This window comes from Magallana gigas, chromosome 7 (genome assembly GCF_963853765.1).
Source record: "Magallana gigas chromosome 7, xbMagGiga1.1, whole genome shotgun sequence".
NCBI lineage: Eukaryota > Metazoa > Mollusca > Bivalvia > Ostreida > Ostreidae > Magallana > Magallana gigas.
In genome coordinates, this window is record NC_088859.1 from 22179460 (window position 1) to 22197090 (window position 17631).

General features: G+C 37.2%; 1 protein-coding gene across 4 annotated transcripts; it reads left to right on the forward strand.

Moving 5' to 3' along the window:
• Positions 1 to 558: 558 nt before the first annotated feature.
• On the forward strand, positions 559 to 16630 carry LOC105347397 (histone acetyltransferase KAT6B). 4 transcript variants are annotated; one of them, XM_066067425.1, is made up of 20 exons: positions 559 to 666; positions 1291 to 2091; positions 3047 to 3155; positions 3888 to 4000; positions 4198 to 4279; positions 4551 to 4686; positions 5018 to 5080; positions 5517 to 6724; positions 7517 to 7647; positions 8401 to 8579; positions 9867 to 9939; positions 10308 to 10538; positions 10692 to 10785; positions 11316 to 11462; positions 11550 to 11634; positions 11742 to 11901; positions 12047 to 12373; positions 13041 to 13131; positions 13298 to 13479; positions 13566 to 16630. In XM_066067425.1, exons 2-20 carry the CDS (start codon positions 1492 to 1494, stop codon positions 15693 to 15695), a joined length of 6141 nt encoding a protein of 2046 aa, XP_065923497.1. In that variant the 5' UTR covers positions 559 to 666; positions 1291 to 1491; the 3' UTR covers positions 15696 to 16630. The 4 variants fall into 4 exon arrangements, with proteins under 4 accessions (XP_065923497.1, XP_065923498.1, XP_065923499.1 ...); XM_066067426.1 differs by having other exon boundaries at positions 8419 to 8579; XM_066067427.1 differs by having other exon boundaries at positions 5517 to 5626.
• Positions 16631 to 17631: the final 1001 nt, after the last annotated feature.

Genomic DNA, 17631 nt, shown 5'->3' on the forward strand with positions numbered 1-17631 from the left:
AAAATTCGGGTGTAAAAGGTCGCAATCGCGTGGCAGGCTTCGATAATTTCCTTACAAAACAGTAGCAAAACACTTGGAGAGCTGTTAAAACTTTGATTTTTAACTGAATGAACCTGAGAATATGGTTCTTCTGGTTCTGTCTGATATACTGCCCACCATTGTCATTTTGAAATATTTAAATCTAGTCGTCGAGTTGACCAGTTTACCATTCACAGGTAGAGACAAAGCAATGATCGCGTTACCATCAATATGCCTCTACGCAAAACACATTCATGTATCCTGAGATAAATCGTTTGATTGATAGCCAATCAGATTGGCCAAATGTTACACGACCGGGACAAATTGTTCTTGTTGACTCGTGAGTTGGGAGAAAATGACATGATTCTCTGAATAACACTTGTATATCTAGTTATGTGTTCTTTGTCATCAATATGACTGGGTTTGATTATTAATATGATATAAAACTAAAAACGACACAAACCTTTTCTTAATTTCTGAGTCAAATTTTATTTTATAATACACTTTAAATGTATATATCTATTAAACATTCTCTCAACCAATCGGTGAAGGTTTTGAAAGCTCGGTAGCCATATTTACAATGGTGGACAACTGAACTATTTGAAATACCATTGTGTGTGTTTGTTCATTTTTACCTCCTTTATGAACGTAAGTCAGATCATAAGAATGTTATAATAGAGAACTGCATATTCTTAAGAATTCAGCAAGAATATAATGAATATCTCGAGACAACAGGTTTTCGAAATTTTACATGATTTATTTGGCGGAATTTGGGCACTAAAATTAATGGCTTCTTCGCTTAATCAAGATGAAATCATCGGTTTTTAACAAAAACATTTTTGCTTATTGAGCACAGAGTGATATTAGTTGAATACTTGTAATTAGTACACGTGTATTTTATGTGTCCGATGTGTAATACTTAGTGATTGATAATGCAATTCACGAAAATTTATCGGATTTTTGAGACCCGCCATTATGACCGCAATTTGCGAAGTCGCCATTTTATAAACATTGCTATTGAATCTGTTAAGACAGATGAGTATTGTAAGAAGTGATTCGAAGTACAGGAAATTTGTATTATGGGAAAAGTGTTAAAAGTTCGTTTGGACATGAATATTGTTAATAGGTAAAAATTTGGATGGATTTAGCCATTGTTTACAAACATTGGCCGGAGTTCATAACATTGTTTACATTTTGCTACACATTTTTAGTGGTAATCTCTAATTGATAATTTTTATTAAATTTGTAAACCAATTGCTCTTAATTTTTTAGGTTGCTTAACCAGTATCATTGACGTGCTTAAAGAAGATGGGGTAAATATCCTCTAATGTAGACAAATTATGCAATCATCTTGTGTTCAAGTATAGATATTGCTGCCTTATGTTTGAACACACTGCATTTGAGATGGTCAATCTCAAGAAAAATGTAGTCAACACCTTAAAAACCAACCAATTTTAAAATTCTTTAATCGACATGGTTAAAGACAGTGAGAAAGACAGACTTTCAGACCCCACCTATGCAAAGTGGTTGTTAGATGCCATCAATAAAGTTAAACATCAGAAGCAGAGGCCAAATTTTACAAGGATATGTAATGCTGTGCGACAGTTTCATCAAGTAAGTCAAGAATCCATTGCTGAACAGCTTGAGCTTACTGTGCAAGATGGATTGATATTAAAGGTTGCCAGTAAAGACGGAAATTGGACATACCGCGACCCCTCTGGGGTGACTCCATGCAAAAATAGGAGTTTAAAGGTCACTCTCAACATGGATCTAACAAAGATAATTGTGAAAACAATTAAAGAGCTTGCAGATCCACAAGGTTCGAATCTGAAGAAGATAAAAAGTTACATCATCTCGACCTATAATCTGGATGTGGAGGAGGGAGTAGAGTTGGGAGAACAGCTGAAAGTGTCCCTGAAGAAAGGTGTGACCAGTGGACACCTGGTCAGGGATGGACACTGTATCAAGGTGGGGAACAAAGGGCTGGACGAGTCCACGGCCAGCTCCAGTAATTCGGGCTCCTACGACGAAGACTCGGCCAGCGACCTGTCATTTTGCTTTGAACAGAAAACAGTATGTGGTCTTTAATTTATTCTATGTTTTAACTTATCCTGTATCATGTAAAGATATAGATGACATATCTGTTTTGTCCAGTTGAGCAGATCTATGCATATGATACTAAAATTACTTAGTTAAATCTGTTTGATATCCCATAGTGATGATTTAATGATTTACAATACTTGTAGATAATCAATGAATTTCCAAAGTTTAAAAAGACTGTTGTAGAATTTTTGTGGTAATTTATGAAAGTTTTTTAAAAGAAATATTTTTTTAAAATTAAAAAAATGTGTATTTAGAAGCAATTTAAAGAGAAAAAAAATTACACTGAATATGTTTTTTCAATGTGTGTCAAATCCTTGAGTGCATAAGTCACTGAATTTTATGCTTGAAAAACAAATCCACTGAGATGCCGAAGAAGTTCTATTCACCTTTGATAGCTCACAAGTTATCCAGATAAGTGTCAAGATTATTGTATGTTGCAGCATCTCGCTGTCTTGGAAAGCAGTTTAATTGTCCGTTTACTTTTCCTGACAGAGAAAGCAAATAGTGTTACAATCAATAAATCTTGCTAAACACCGCTCAACTACAGTTGTTACTTGTATAGTTTGATAATTGATTTTTTCTCACGTAAGGTAGGTTTTGCTTTATACAATCATTATGACAGTGAAGATGCAAACATGAGCGTACACTTAAAGACAACTCAATATATCACCACTTTAGTGAAATGTCTCAAGAAATAAGCTTTGCTTTGGTTTTATCCTGACTCCAGTGCTCTGTGATCTTAAATATCACTGGGTTAAACTGCCCGATGATAACTTATTGATTTTGGTTGCCTGCCTTCATAATTTGCAGTTACGGTAACACAGAGTTCTAAGTAAAGTAGAACTGTATTGAATTATGGAACAGTTCAAAAATCATAATAGGTAAAGAACAAGACAAAACTCAGTAAACCTTGTTGTGCTTTCAGAAATGTGCCAAACCTGTTCTGATCTGCTGCTTCTGCCTTGGAGATGAAAACAAGAACAGAGACGGTGTCCCCGAGGACCTGATCTCGTGCGCCGAGTGTGGTAACAGCGGTAAGTGTCACTGCAGAGCTAGTTCCCTAGAAGTTAGATATTTAAATTAGGCATCATTCGTCAGAAAGCAAACCTGTGAAATAAGATCACGTTAGTTAAAAAGCTAGCATTGAGTTAAGGATATCATAATCTGAGTGTCAGAACAGAATTAATGTAAGAAATATGAAGCTGTCCCTGTTTTTGAAGGGATGGTCATGAAAATGTCACTGGTAGATACAGGTGTTTTCTCAAATTCACATCCTTGTAAATTTTTAGGAAATTTTTGCCCATGTGAAAAATACATTGTACCAAGAAATATATTTTTGAAATTTTGTAATGTTTTATTAGTACTAAAAATCTCAATACATTGTATGAAACAGTTGGCACATGATATAAGCTTTAGGGATTTGATAGCATTTGTAAAGTTGTGCAAATTGGTTTTTGTTCAAAAAGTTAAAAAACTGAGTTCCTCAAAAACATTGATGCTACAGTAAGATGTGTTTTAAATAATGAAAAATGATGAAATATGTCACTTTATATATCCCAGGGTATTTCAGGGGTAATCAAAATTTTCCCATGTCCTTGAAAATTTGAGTATCCCCCATTTTTGCCCATTAATGGTGACACCATATTGCTGTCATCTTGGTTTAAAAAGGTGGTGTAGCATTAAGTAAGCAATGTTCAGTGAAAAAGCCGTACTACGTGTTCATTATTGGTTCACCTTTCTGATGATCGTAGCTTTTTACATTACAGGGCACCCCTCTTGTCTTAAGTTTTCACCAGAGCTGACAGAGACAGTTAAAAAGCTTCGCTGGCAGTGCATTGACTGTAAAACCTGCTCATTTTGCCAGAAATCGGGTAGAGAGGTATGATCTCACCTGTCTAATTCCTGTTGCTAATTTTTATTTTGAATGATATTGCTAATTTTTTTTAACATGAATATTATGATGAAATTGATATTGCTATGTTTATCAAAAGAAATCAAGTTTGAAAGGAAAAAAAACCAGCCAGTTTTTAGCCTAGAAGTTATGTAAGTTAATGGACTGAGGAATTTTATTTTCAGGACAATATGTTGTTTTGTGACCTGTGTGACAGAGGCTTTCACATGGAGTGCTGTGATCCACCCCTTAGCAAAGCTCCAAAAGGTGATGTATCAGTGTTTTACAGGTCATCTAGTTTATATCTTTATCCAATGCATACAAATCTTGGTAACCATATTTCTAACCATCAAAACTTCTCTTTATTTGGCCACAACTTATAAAAACGCACATATGACAATTTTGATAATGTCACAAGTTAACTTGAAGTGATTTGGTCATTGTTGGTGTCTTTCTGAGGTACAAGAATGTGAGGAGAGATAGATACATATAGATTTGCTACAGGTCAGTGTTCACACTTGTTCTCTGTTTGTTGTAGGTAAATGGAAATGCAACATCTGTGACCCCGACCGAGGGAATGGGAAAGGGAGGCATTTCTTGGAAATGGCAGCAAAGTTAGCAAAGAAACAGAAACCAAACAAAAGTCACCACAAAGACAAGAACGATGCTGCCAAGTAAGTGTTCATATAGAGAGAACGAGTAATGTCAGATCCTTAATGATACTTGTACAAATTTGTTTGTTCCTTACGATTTATTTTGCTTAAATTACTCAGATTTATTCTTATCTCAGCAAACCAAGTAATTTTCTCGAAGAGCCCTTGAATTGTCAAAGGAAACATTTTAAAAAATTTCAGTGTCAATTATTCATGGTGTTTTGATAAAATACAAATAGTGAATGATATTGAATACAGAGGACATGTACTCGGGTAATAAGCCAGTTCATTTCCTGTCAGTGACAATGGATTTGTTTTGATATGATGTACTACCTGGTTTGTGGTTGTATAGGTGCCCCACCCCTGGTTGTGATGGTACAGGAAATGTGAACAGCAAGTCAGCCTACCACAGAACGTAAGACTTACTTTGTTTATCATTTGTTAAATTGGTATTTCACCTGTATCATGTGTATTGAATCTAGAAAAAAATTCTGGCATTTATTATTATTGATAAAGCACCAGCTCTTATTTGGGACCTGTGTGCACACTACATACCAATTACATCTCAGTATAACAAGCTAATGACTGTAACAGTGTTAACAATTTAAGTTGAGGGTCTCGGTTTTGACACTGAAAATCTTGTGCTCGAATTCATAACCTTAGGTAAAAATGTGATGACTTTTATGTCAAACTACATCTTTGATGATTATTAGACCTTTTTTGACCAGTTCTTTCTCAATTGGTAATGATTTCGTTATAGATTTTAAAAAGTTGACCATATATGTGCATTGCATTACTTTGTATGTCCAAAGTTGATTTCAATGTATAAACACTTCTAATTATATTTTCAGACAACTAGCATGTCCCAAATTGACAGCCCAACAGAGAAAAATATGCAGAATACAGAAAAAATACAGAAACAATAAAAATGGGGATGTGTCCGAGTCTGATGAAGAGACTGGTAATGTTCACAAGTCTAATAGCAGGCCAACTAAAGAGCACCCCTCCTCTGCTGATGGGTCCAATGATTCTTCAGACGAGGATGTGAGCCACACCTTTGAGCCATTTTTCAACATCGATAAGCCGAAAGGTTTAGTCGATGGTCTCTCCAAATTTTTTACCCCAACCAACAAACGCACCTCTCGTGTTTCTCTAAATTCCTATAACGCAGATTTGGCCGCCATTCCTAAACACAAAAAGATGAATGACCAGACCAAAAGTAATTCTCAGCAGGCTGCGAACCGTCTGATTAAGCGGTCCAAGTACTTGCAGGCCAATAAAGCCCGCAGAAAGTGTATAGAGCCACCAGGTAGTGGTCAGTTGAAGGGATTGTTTGACGGCCTGTCACATCTGTACACTGCTCAGGGAGATCGCACCAAGTCTCACGAACAGTTGAATCAAGATGCAAGCAAGAAAAACTCTAAATATGATTTTATTCCTGTTATTGATGAAACAATGTTTACATCTGTGAAGGACAAATTGGCAGAGAGTGACGATTCCTCAATTTCTTCATCATCTGCGGGTTCATCTTCAGAGACTTCGTCAGAGGATGAGCAAGAAAATTCTTTTGCCACACCGTCCATGAGCAATTCAAACAGCTTTTTAACTGGGAAACATAAGGGTTTTGTAAAGAGGAGGGGTGCAGGTCGAGGCAAGAAACCTCTCTCTGAAAGACAAGTGGGGGTGGGAAAAGTTGTTAAAAGAGGCTTTGGAAGGGGTCCTGGTCGGCCTCCTTGGAAGCATCTAATTGGGTCAGTTTATTTGGGGAGGGAGAGGGTAATTGACAAGAACGGTTTAACCAATCATAAGTTCAACAAAGGACATGGCTTAAAAGGGGGGAAGGGTTTCAGTCACGGAAACGTTAGTGAAAAAAATGGATCAATTAAGAACTTCTTCAGTCCTAAAAGTGCCTCTACACCATCCCCAAGAGGACGAGGGCGGGGAGCTGTGTCTCATAAAAACTCTCTGGCTGACAGGTCGGCCCACACAACGCCCAAAGGCAGAGGACGTGGTGCAGTCGCTGGAAAGCGCCCTTCGAGTGTCAGTTCACACTCATCGGGTAAGCCAGACTGGTTCAACTTTCCTCATTGGTAGATGCATTCTCCTGCTATAGCTTCAGGAGGCATTCAAATGCCTGCATAGTGTAGCAAGCAAAAGAGAGTGCTTTTGTGCGCAAGTTGTTGATTGGTATCCTTTATTATACTTTTCATCTAGTATGTATTCATGTCAATGCATGCATTCATTACTATGTTGACCCCCTGTCCTTAACCCTTCATCACGGCATGGAAAAGCTGAAATCAAGCACATGCTCTTTGTCTTGTGTTTAAAGTAGTTTTTCAGAGCATCCAAAATTGGTTCAAAGGTGTTGCTCATGTATTCGTCATGAAGATCTTGATGGCAAATATTGAAGAAGTACTGTTTTGTATAGATATGACCATCAGCTATTTTGTGTGTCAATTTGGTTTTCTATTTTCTTTTTCTCTCCTTTATGTTCAGTATTTAAAAAAAAAATAAACTTTTTACCTCATTTCTTACCTTTTCAATTGTTTATGTTCGGCATGTTTTTAAAAAAAAAAAATTCATTCTGGAACTAATTTAATAATGAAAATTTGTGTCTCCATCACCAAGTCAATATATCTTTTGTTTTGTCAATAAGATTAAGATACAATTTGTCTTCATGCGTAAAGAGTTTAAGTTTGGGGTGAAGGGGAGGTACGGTAACTGTTAGGCTATCCTTACAAACCTTTGGTGGTGGTGGTTGTGCTTTCTCTCCTGCTTTAGTTGGGTGGCTGGGGATGTCTAGTAATGTAACTGGATGATCGATGGTATACAGGTCATTGTCTATTTACAGACAACTCGGACGATGAGGAGGAAGAGGAGGAGGAGGTGGACCTGTCCTCGGGGCTGCCCCCGGGGGTCAGTGATGAGGACCTTCTGCTATTCAAACAGGCCCAGGAGAAGGCCCAGGAAGCTCTTCTGGAGGTAGGGTCTAATCAAGCACTTTCTTTGCATTTATATTTATGATAAAAAAATGAAATTCTTGCCTTTTCTTATAATTTAAGATAAGACATGCATGGTAAAATATTCTGCAGTGGATGTAGAACAAATGTTATCAAACCTTGATTTGATGGGGTCCAACAGGACTGAGATTCCACCCTGGCCAAATTAGCCTGTCCGCTGGAATTATGCTTACATATGCATGCTTAATGTCTAGCTTTATGAAAAGAGATGTATTTATTTTGTTATCTGCATGCTTTTCTATTATTTATAAAATTTATTTTCGGAAGGTAGTACCTTGTATCACCTGTTTAAAGAGTTATTTGATATCATCAGAAAACATTCCTATATCACAAACATACTAAATACATATATAAATTGAATATCTAATTTGAATTTTGTTCACTATACATGTATTTCCATTTGGTTGATAAATAACGAATCAAATGACACACTCTCTAAGCATAGTCTGCGATTAGGCCATTCAGTATTTTTTCAGAGTGAAAAAAATATAGATCATCACTTGGTATGGGCATTGTAGCAACTTAACTTATGGTGGGGGAGGATATACTAGTCCTGCTTAGACTATTTTATTTACATTTTGTACTTTGCATATACTGGTGTATAATCCATTTTGTGTGTTTTGGTTATGGCTTCCTGTTGTATCAGTCCTGTGCTTTGCTTTACCTTGTTAGTAGTCAGCATCACTTATTAATCCCCAATTCTTTTGGGTTACAGTTGGAATTTGATTTACAGGATGCAGCCAGACAAAATGGGGAGCCGGAGGTTGCTGCAGCCACACCAGTACCCCTCCCCGCAGTCCCTGGGGGGCCGGGCAGGTTTCCCCCATGTATTGAATTTGGGAAATATGAAATTCAGACTTGGTATTCCTCCCCATACCCGCAGGAGTACGCCAAGTAAGTGGTCAACTAGACTTCTAATTACTAATGAGTTCAATTGAATCTAATTTCTGCACAGGTTGTTCAGGGGCACATGTTTGAGACAACCAATTGGTAAAAGGAAAGGCAGTCAAATTGAGGATGGATATAATTGCAATTTTTTGTTTTAAGTACTCTAAGTTTGGTTAAGTTTAGGGTTGCTATTGTGAGTACAGTAAGGTGGATTCCAGTATGAATTTTAATCTGACTGAGAAACTTTTCTTTCCATTTCAGAGCTGGGTAACTGGTTTCAGATATCCTGCTTAGTTTTTCTATTGTAGTTTTGATTGTTGTTTTTAAGTTCATTTCCTTAGCTATGTTATGCCTTTTCTTGAATGTTTGTGTTATTGAAGCTAACTCTGATTTTCTTTATTCATTAATACACTTTATAATCACATAGACTTAATTTTGGACAGATACTTCTTACAAGTCAAAAGTATTAGAAAAAATATTTTTATTAATGCTGTAGATTCCTAATTAATGGAGAGGAATAAATATCCGTGTAAAATTGTGAGAAGCACACATCGTGGATTTTAAAATCTCGCTTTTATTTTTCGAGCAGATGTAAACTGAATGGAACTTTGATAAAAAATTATGCATTTGAGATTTTATATTCCCGCAATTTGATGTTGAATTATGTACTTGCATAAAATAAGGAAATTACAGTAATGATATTATTAATTTAGTGAAGAAGACAACATTTTTCCATTTGACCCCCAAAACACTATTTGATAAAGCACATATGTTTATGGATAAAAATAAGCAATAGCAAAAGCATTTATTTACAGTGTTTAGAGGTTAGAATTAGGAAACAACAGAAAATGATTAAGAGGCAAAGATATTTAGAATGCTTGCTTAGCATGATAAGATGTAAGGCTTATAACTTCAATCCACAATCAGTATGATTTGATGGATAATGCACAAAGTGTTCAAACCTTTATGTGTTTATTTTATTCCAAGCATGTGTTATTAAATGATAATTAAAAAGTAGTTTTGATATTGAATAAGTTTTGATTTTTTTTTTAATTTGAGAATGTTGTAGTTTTTCTGTTCACCTCAAACTGGTCCTTTTTTTTTTTTTTAAAGAACTTCATGGAAATTCTGTAGAAATTTTATAATGGTAAATGATTATATGATGTAGTTTCAGTAAAATTGAAGAACCTTTTAATAAATAATTTGTTAAAATGACAATGAAAAATAACATATACATGTGTTAAAACACTATGTGTCCTTTCTTCACTAATTTATGAAGTTTGATTGTTGCAGACTTCCTAAGCTCTATATCTGTGAATATTGTCTGAAGTACATGAAAAGCCGTAACATTCTGCAGCGACACATGGTAAGCACGCAGCGGTACAGATAACGCAATTCTGTGGGGAACTATATTTTTGCACATTGCTTCCAAATGCTTGTTTTCATTACGAAGCATAATTTATTTATGACTTATTGAGATATGTTATATTCTTCTGAGAAAAAGTTGTTTAGAAAAGTTTACTGAATAAACAGTTAATGTAAAAGCAGCAAAGAAAGATCCTTTTGGCATTCTATACTGGACTAGAAAAGAGGGTTACCTCCCTTGCACCATTAGAGTAATGCTGCACAGTAGATTGTCTAAGAACTGAAAGGGAGAGATTACAGTTACTTTTCTCACCAAATATTATGAGGAACATCACATTCTATAAGATAACATTATGCATTCTTTTGCAGGAGAAGTGTGACTTGTTGCGGCCCCCAGCCAATGAGATTTACAGGAAAGATGACCTGTCTGTGTTTGAAGTGGATGGAAACGCCAGCAAGATCTACTGCCAGAATCTTTGTCTGCTTGCCAAGCTGTTCTTGGATCACAAGACACTTTACTATGATGTTGAACCATTCCTGTTCTATGTATTAACTTTGAATGATGAGTATGGAAGTCATCTTGTAGGGTATTTTTCAAAGGTAAATAATTATACCCTATGCACTCAACCTTATTTTAAATGTACATGTAAATGCTCCAAGCTGAGGCGTAATCTCTCAAGTGTATGCGATTGTTGGACATTTAATAGTAATTTATTTTCATTTGTTAGCTAATTAATAACTTTCATCTAACAGGAAAAACACTGCCAGCAAAAGTACAATGTATCATGTATCATGACAATGCCTCAATACCAAAGGAAAGGATATGGGCGATTCCTGATCGACTTCAGTAAGAAAAATTATCATTCACAATTACACACCATTATTATGATGAGCTATGTACATATCTATTGAACTCTTCCTTTGTAAACTTTACAAGACCAGTTGCATCATATCTTTATGAATTTTATTGCTCTTTATGAAGGTTTTAAAAGAGATATTGTTTTAAAACTCTCTATGCAAGCATAGTAAGTGAAGCAGAGACAATGGCTCAATGGTTAACAGTGTTGTGATGGAAGAAATCATGTTATGAACTGTAATTGCCCTGATGGCAAATTTACCATGGTCTGCTAATGTACATCATGAACCATGCCAACAGAGCAATGTCAGTTCATGGTGCCTTGATCACTATTAAAATGCTGCATTATTGATAAAGTGAAAGCAACATAGAATCATGCACTAAGAGCAATTCCACTCCTGTTGTCTTGCTGGGACTGATCAAGTAACTGTATTTGTTTGCACTGATTAGTCTGACTTTCTGAGTGTGTATATGAAGTGTTTTACTCAGATCTATTTATTTTATATTATCTATTATTCCAGGTTATATGTTGTCTCGGGTAGAAGGACATCCAGGCTCCCCAGAGAAGCCTCTCTCTGACCTGGGGAAGGTCAGTTATCTGGCCTACTGGAAGAGCGTCATCATAGAATACCTCCACAAGTACCAAGACTCACGCATCACTATCAAAGGTACCACAGGTCTCCACGTGGGGTCATTGATTATACTGGTGTTATTGAAATGTTCTCTATTTTAACACTTGGTTTTCCATACTTTAGGGATGAGTCGTGCCACTGGAATGTGTCCCCATGACATTGCCCACTCACTGGAAATGTTGAACATGGTGGCTCAGAAAGATGACAAGTGGGTTTCTGTCTTTTAGTTTTATGTTTTTGGTTATTTGCTCATTTTTGATTGGGGAAAATCTGTTAAAATGATTTGACTGAAGCTGTTTCATTTTTGTACTCAAGGATTGTGATTGCTGTGAACAAAGAGTTGGTCAAAGTACACATGGAAAAATTAGAAGCCAAAAAGCACCTGCGCATTGACTTGGACCAAGATTGTCTTCGCTGGACCCCGCTGATTTCCAATTATGTAATCAGCGAGGAGGAGAGGAAGGCTGAAACAGAGGTAGGCACTTGCGTTTGTAAAACAGCTACCTAAGTTGGGGGATTTTTCGTTTATTTAACTACCACTTTTTCTTTTTGACATGGGCAAAATTAGCAATGCTCGGAGGGAAAAAAAATGTAAATTTTAAAATTGTCAATGTTTTCAGTTGCGAGAAATGACCCAGATGGTCAACAGAATAGCAGAAGACATGGAGTGGATTGAAACAGTCAGTCCAACAGTTAGTCCACAGAAAGGTCGCCTCTTTCTGGATGTTCGCAGTCCCAAACTCATGGATGCATTAGCCAGTCCAACAAAACTAGCAGCAGAGGCCAAAAATTCAACAAGTCCCTTTAAAACAGAGGAGAATCAGGTGAAGACTCCTTTGAAAGAGGAAATGGATGACTCTTCTGAATCTGAGATGGAGGAAAACCATGTCAAGTCAAAGAAAGAATCTCCTAAAAAAGAGGAAAAGGCAAACCATCCCAAAAGAAAGGTGTGCATTTGATGTTTAAATTATTATGGCCTCAGTCGAAGAAGGGAGGGCATATTGATTTGCTGCTGTCTGTTGGTCGGTCCATCATCAGTTTCCATTTATTTTCTGTGCAACCTAATGTAATGAAATTTGGTATACAGATTTATCATAAGAATATCTAGGTCAATTATGGGTTTCGAAAAATTCCAATATTATGCAGTTTCTGTTCATTTTCATTGTAGAGGTTGCTCATACTGATATGAAATTTGCTTTAAGAATATCTAGGTCAAGTTCATTTTGGGTACGATCTTGCAATATTTGACAAGAGTCATGCCACTTGGACTTCAAAATAATCCTTTCATTTATTTTCTTCATAGAGATCTTTAAGGGAGGGGGCATAAGTGTTTCATAAACATCTCGTTTACATTATTATGGTGTTGGTGTTTGATTAAAATTTTTCATAATATCCAGTCTTGCGTACATTGAATTTATGGCTTGAATCCATCTTTCAACAAATTGTCCTAGACCTTTGGTATTCTTATGCATGAGTGTTTTGTGGGTATAAAAAATTTCTTGAAAATCCCTGATGTGATTGATAAAAAAGTATTTTATTCAGTGTGTAAATAGCTTCCCCTAAAATGTCTCTGTGATGTAAACTTTTTATAAGAAATTTTTGAATTTGTTTAAGGTTGGACGTCCTCCAGGTAAAAGAAAGCACCTAGACACTGACTTAGATCCTCAGGAATCCAAAAAGAAGCGGCTGGAGAAAGAATCACAAGGTGGGAAATTATAACTTTTTTATGTTACTGGTTACCGGTATGTACATGTAATTTCTGTCTTTAAAATCAATCATATATTGTTGTCTAAAAGAATCTATGCAGCAATACAATAAGAAATTGAAGTGGAATCGACCAAATAAATGAATGTCTGATAATGTCATTGTAGACAATGACCCGGTGGATCATAGTGGTAAGGAAAACGATGAACAAAATGAAAAGGAGGTCAGTGAAGTGAAGAGAGATGAGGAAGTGCCTAAAGCAAAGGGTCGCAGGGGCTGGCCTAAAGGCGTACCCAGGGGCTCTCCTGTCGTGTCCTCACCTCAGAAGAAGAAAGGAAGACCACCCAAGGTAAACTTTTTCTCTCAGCAAGCTAGTTTCTAATTTCACTCAGTATTTGGATGGCAAGTTTAGTACATATTTGTTTGTTATTACAGAATTCATACAGAACTTTGATGGAGTCCAAGAAGGAAGCCTCTTCCGAGAAAAATCATGCAAAAACAAATGAAAACTCTGACAGCTGTGATATCAAAGACCAGTCTTCCTGTAATGAAAATGGATTGTTTTCCAAAACCAGTAACGAACAAGATGACAGTGTTAACTCTCCCGAAGGAAATATTGACCTAGACGACCTGTCTAAAGAACTGGCATCCGGCTCCCGAGAGTCGGACAGTTCAGATAGTGAGAGTGAGAGTGACAATGAGAACGTGAGTCGGGAGATCGAGGAGGCCGTACAAGCCTTGCAGGATGCTGAGCAGACGGACATGGAGGACATGCAGAGTGATCTGAATGACATGGTGAAGAAAGATGATGATGAGACAGAACAGCAGCGAGAGAGACACACTCCTGATGACCTGCCTATTCCTGATCCTAGCCCTGCTCCCATAGCCATAGGAGGGGACGGTATATCAGATACAAACAGTGATGTTCCTGCCCCTCTAACACCCCAGGTCCCCACTCCAAGCAAGGATCCTTCCACACCCGAGTGTAGTTTATTGAAGTCTCATCACCAAGAGGAGACTCCAAGCTTAGGACCAAAGACAGACATACTGCTCGAGAGCAAGTCTGATAGTAAACTTGATGGAATGAGAGTATCTGGGTCCCCAGAGGACCCAGCTCATGAAACGGATGACGATGACATTCCTAGTGATGATAATTTCCCAGAGGATGAAATTAACTCTCCTTCACTATGTGGTGCAAGGAATTTGGAAACTTGTTTGAGTAGTGATATTCAGGACAACTTTGATCAAATCACAAACACAAGTGCTAATAATTCAATCCAGTCCAATGAACAAATGACTCCACAAAGTGTCAATAACTGTGTAGAAAATCCTCCCTCTGTCCCATCAGTGAAGCATTCACCCCTACCAACCACTTCACAGCATCAACCAACGATGGTTCAACAACCCCATTTACAAAACCAGACTTGTAACAATATGCAGTCTGTTTTCACTCCACAACCAAATGGCATGAACAATCTTCAACCGGGTTCCAACCTTGGCAGCACGTATGGAGCGGTTGACATTGATGTTGTTACTCAGATGGACTTAGAATCTCCAACCTCCATTAGCAGTAGTGAGCTGCAGAATCCCATCAGTTCTGGCACTGATACAACTTGTGTTTCAAATGTTCAACAAGCTCAGACTCTGAACAGCATGCAGAACACTGCACCTGCTCTGATTGGCAGCTTCTCTGACTGTGCACAACAGATGCCCCAGCCCTACCAACAGGTGAACATGATGCAGGGTGCTCGGTATATGGACATGGTAAACACGAGCTCCACTGGGTACAACATGTCAATGATTCCACCCTCCACAAATACCATGCCTTACTGCTCCTCATCTGCCAGTTCCTACACATCGGTGTTGTTACAGCAAAACACTACACAGAGACTGACACACAGTGCCACTCCTTGTCCAATACCTCAGGTTCCCATCAACAGACAGAACAGTGCTCCAGCAGGCTACGCTGCCAACAGTTGTAGCCTGGCCAAACTCCAGCAACTGACCAATGGTCTGTCCGACTTGAGTGGTATGCCAGATAATCAGATGACTCCTCCCCCCACAATGACCCCACCTCCCCCTCACATGACGCCATCTCGTCAAAACCTTGCCACACCCCCAGTCCCTAACCTCCAATCCCAGGCAGTCTCTGGTGCAGTCTCCCTGCAGCAGACTTACAAACAATACCAGAGGCAGCGAGCCAACCCCCGCAAAAGTCCTAACATTTCTGTGAATCCCAATATGACTACATTCACTCCCAATGTGACGATTCGCACCGGATCAAACATGATAGTGGGCAATTATGGTAATTTCCAGGATATTTATCGTATGCAGCAACAAACATTTAACCAGAGTTACATGAATCACCACGGCTTCATTAATTCTCGGCTACAGACCCCGCAGCTTCCTATGCAGATGTTCCCCAACATGAACATGAACGTCAACCCAGCCCAGCAACATTTTCAGCAGCATATGCAGCCGCCTCAGTCCAACAACATGTACACGTACGGCTACATCAACGGTCAGCTAGGTCCCTCCCTCAATAACGGGGTCATGAGGAGGTAGTAGCTAGGGTCATTTTGTGATATTAGGTGTAGTATATTATCCCTAATTTATTTTTTTTGCCTTTAATTATAAAGCAGTTCTGTGAGAACAGAAATGTTAACTAGTGTGTTGATTTTATTCCAAGTGACTTATAAATGAAAACTGCAGCATCATTTAACATGTTTAATTGTTCAAACATGGATGAGATTTTTTTTTTCTGTTTTTAAAGGTGCAATAAACAATTACATTTTAGTAAGTGGAACTTCAGTATAAAGATGCTTGTGTTTGTCTCTGTAACATTACCTCATTACCAACAGATAAACAGAACTTGTAGGCACTGATCACACTAAGACAGATCTGGAAGACAGACACTTTTAGAAATTCATTGCCACAAATGTTAACAAAGATTGTAAACATATAAAACCATTGAATTGACTAGGAAGAGAGCTGGTATAACAGATATTCTTCCTTATAATGAGTAGGACTAGTTATTTTGGGAAATGATGAAACATGTAGTTGGTCCACTGAGTGCGTTGACTGTTTTAATGTGGTGTAACTGGTGCTCCTCTCTCAGCATTGGACAGAATGAGTGACTGCAGTCACTATTGTTCTTGTTTCTGGTCTTATGTTAAGATTTAGAATGTTAAAATAAGTCTGAATGTATGCCTATTTCCAAATGAATATTTTTGTTTTCAATGGCCAGCTTAACCAACCAAACAACAACCAATATGTCTGTGGACAGACTGTTGTGTGTACTTAGTGTGGCAGGGGATGGAAGGTTGTTAGTACATATAGTACTGTTGTTCATAAAGACCCCCTTTTCATCAATATTTATCATTATCTACATTTTGAAATCACTGGTGAATTCTATTTTTTGTGCAGTTTGTACATACTTTTCTTTCATTTGGAATGTGCATTTAATTAAAATGAATAATAAATTATGATTTTTTCTTTAATCCACTTGTTATATTTCATCTTACATTCTAATGGATTTTTTAAAATGCAGTCCATTATGATATGAATTACATAATGGACGTATTAACATGGAGAAGGAAAACAACCTAGCAATTTTGATTGAAACTTAATTTTTAAAATTTATATTTTTATAAAGAAAATTAATTTGATTAGAAAATTAACTCTATTGTTTTTCGAAATTCAGTTGAACCGAAATAATATTTTAAATTCTTATTTCAATGACTTCACTGTAAATTGATAATGGTGTTAAAGCAGAGGAGTAATGATTTCGTAAAGTATTCATTGATAAATTGTATTAAAATTGATTTCTTAAAGAACTAGATATATGCAACATAACACGGCAAAAATGAGCTATGCAGACAATGTATGCATTTCTTGCATTATACTCTTACCCACTTGACTTGAAGCACCTTAAGAACAGTTTGGTATAGTTGCTCAGGTAAGCGATGTGGTCCCTGGGCTTCCTATTCCTCTGAAGGTTCTCAAAGAATTTTTTTTCATCATGAAAATGTTATTTATCCTTCCAACTTCATAAATGAATAAATAGAATTTTTTTGATGGTATTCATGCATTTTACGAGGTTATTGCAATGTTAGCCACGATCACGATGGATATAATGGAATAGAAAATAATCGGTTTTACCGGAGCAGTGGTGGCAGTAGGTGTGCGTGGAGTCACTAAGCCAAGCAGTTCGTTGGATACCCGAGCGTAATATCAACACTACAAGACTAATTAAGTTTGTCCATATCAATGGCAAATTTATGGTACATTCCGGATAATTTAGAGTTGTCGAACATTGCTCAGGATCGGAGATCGTTAAACGATTGCGCGGAATTTCAACAAACTTTGTAGATATTTAGCACACAATATATGTATGTAAAAGTGCATATAAACAGGATATTCTGATTCCTTTTTGTAGCTGCAGGACTGTAGCTCCCGAGAGCTACAGTCAGACCTGCCGCTAGGTCGTCCATCCGAACTT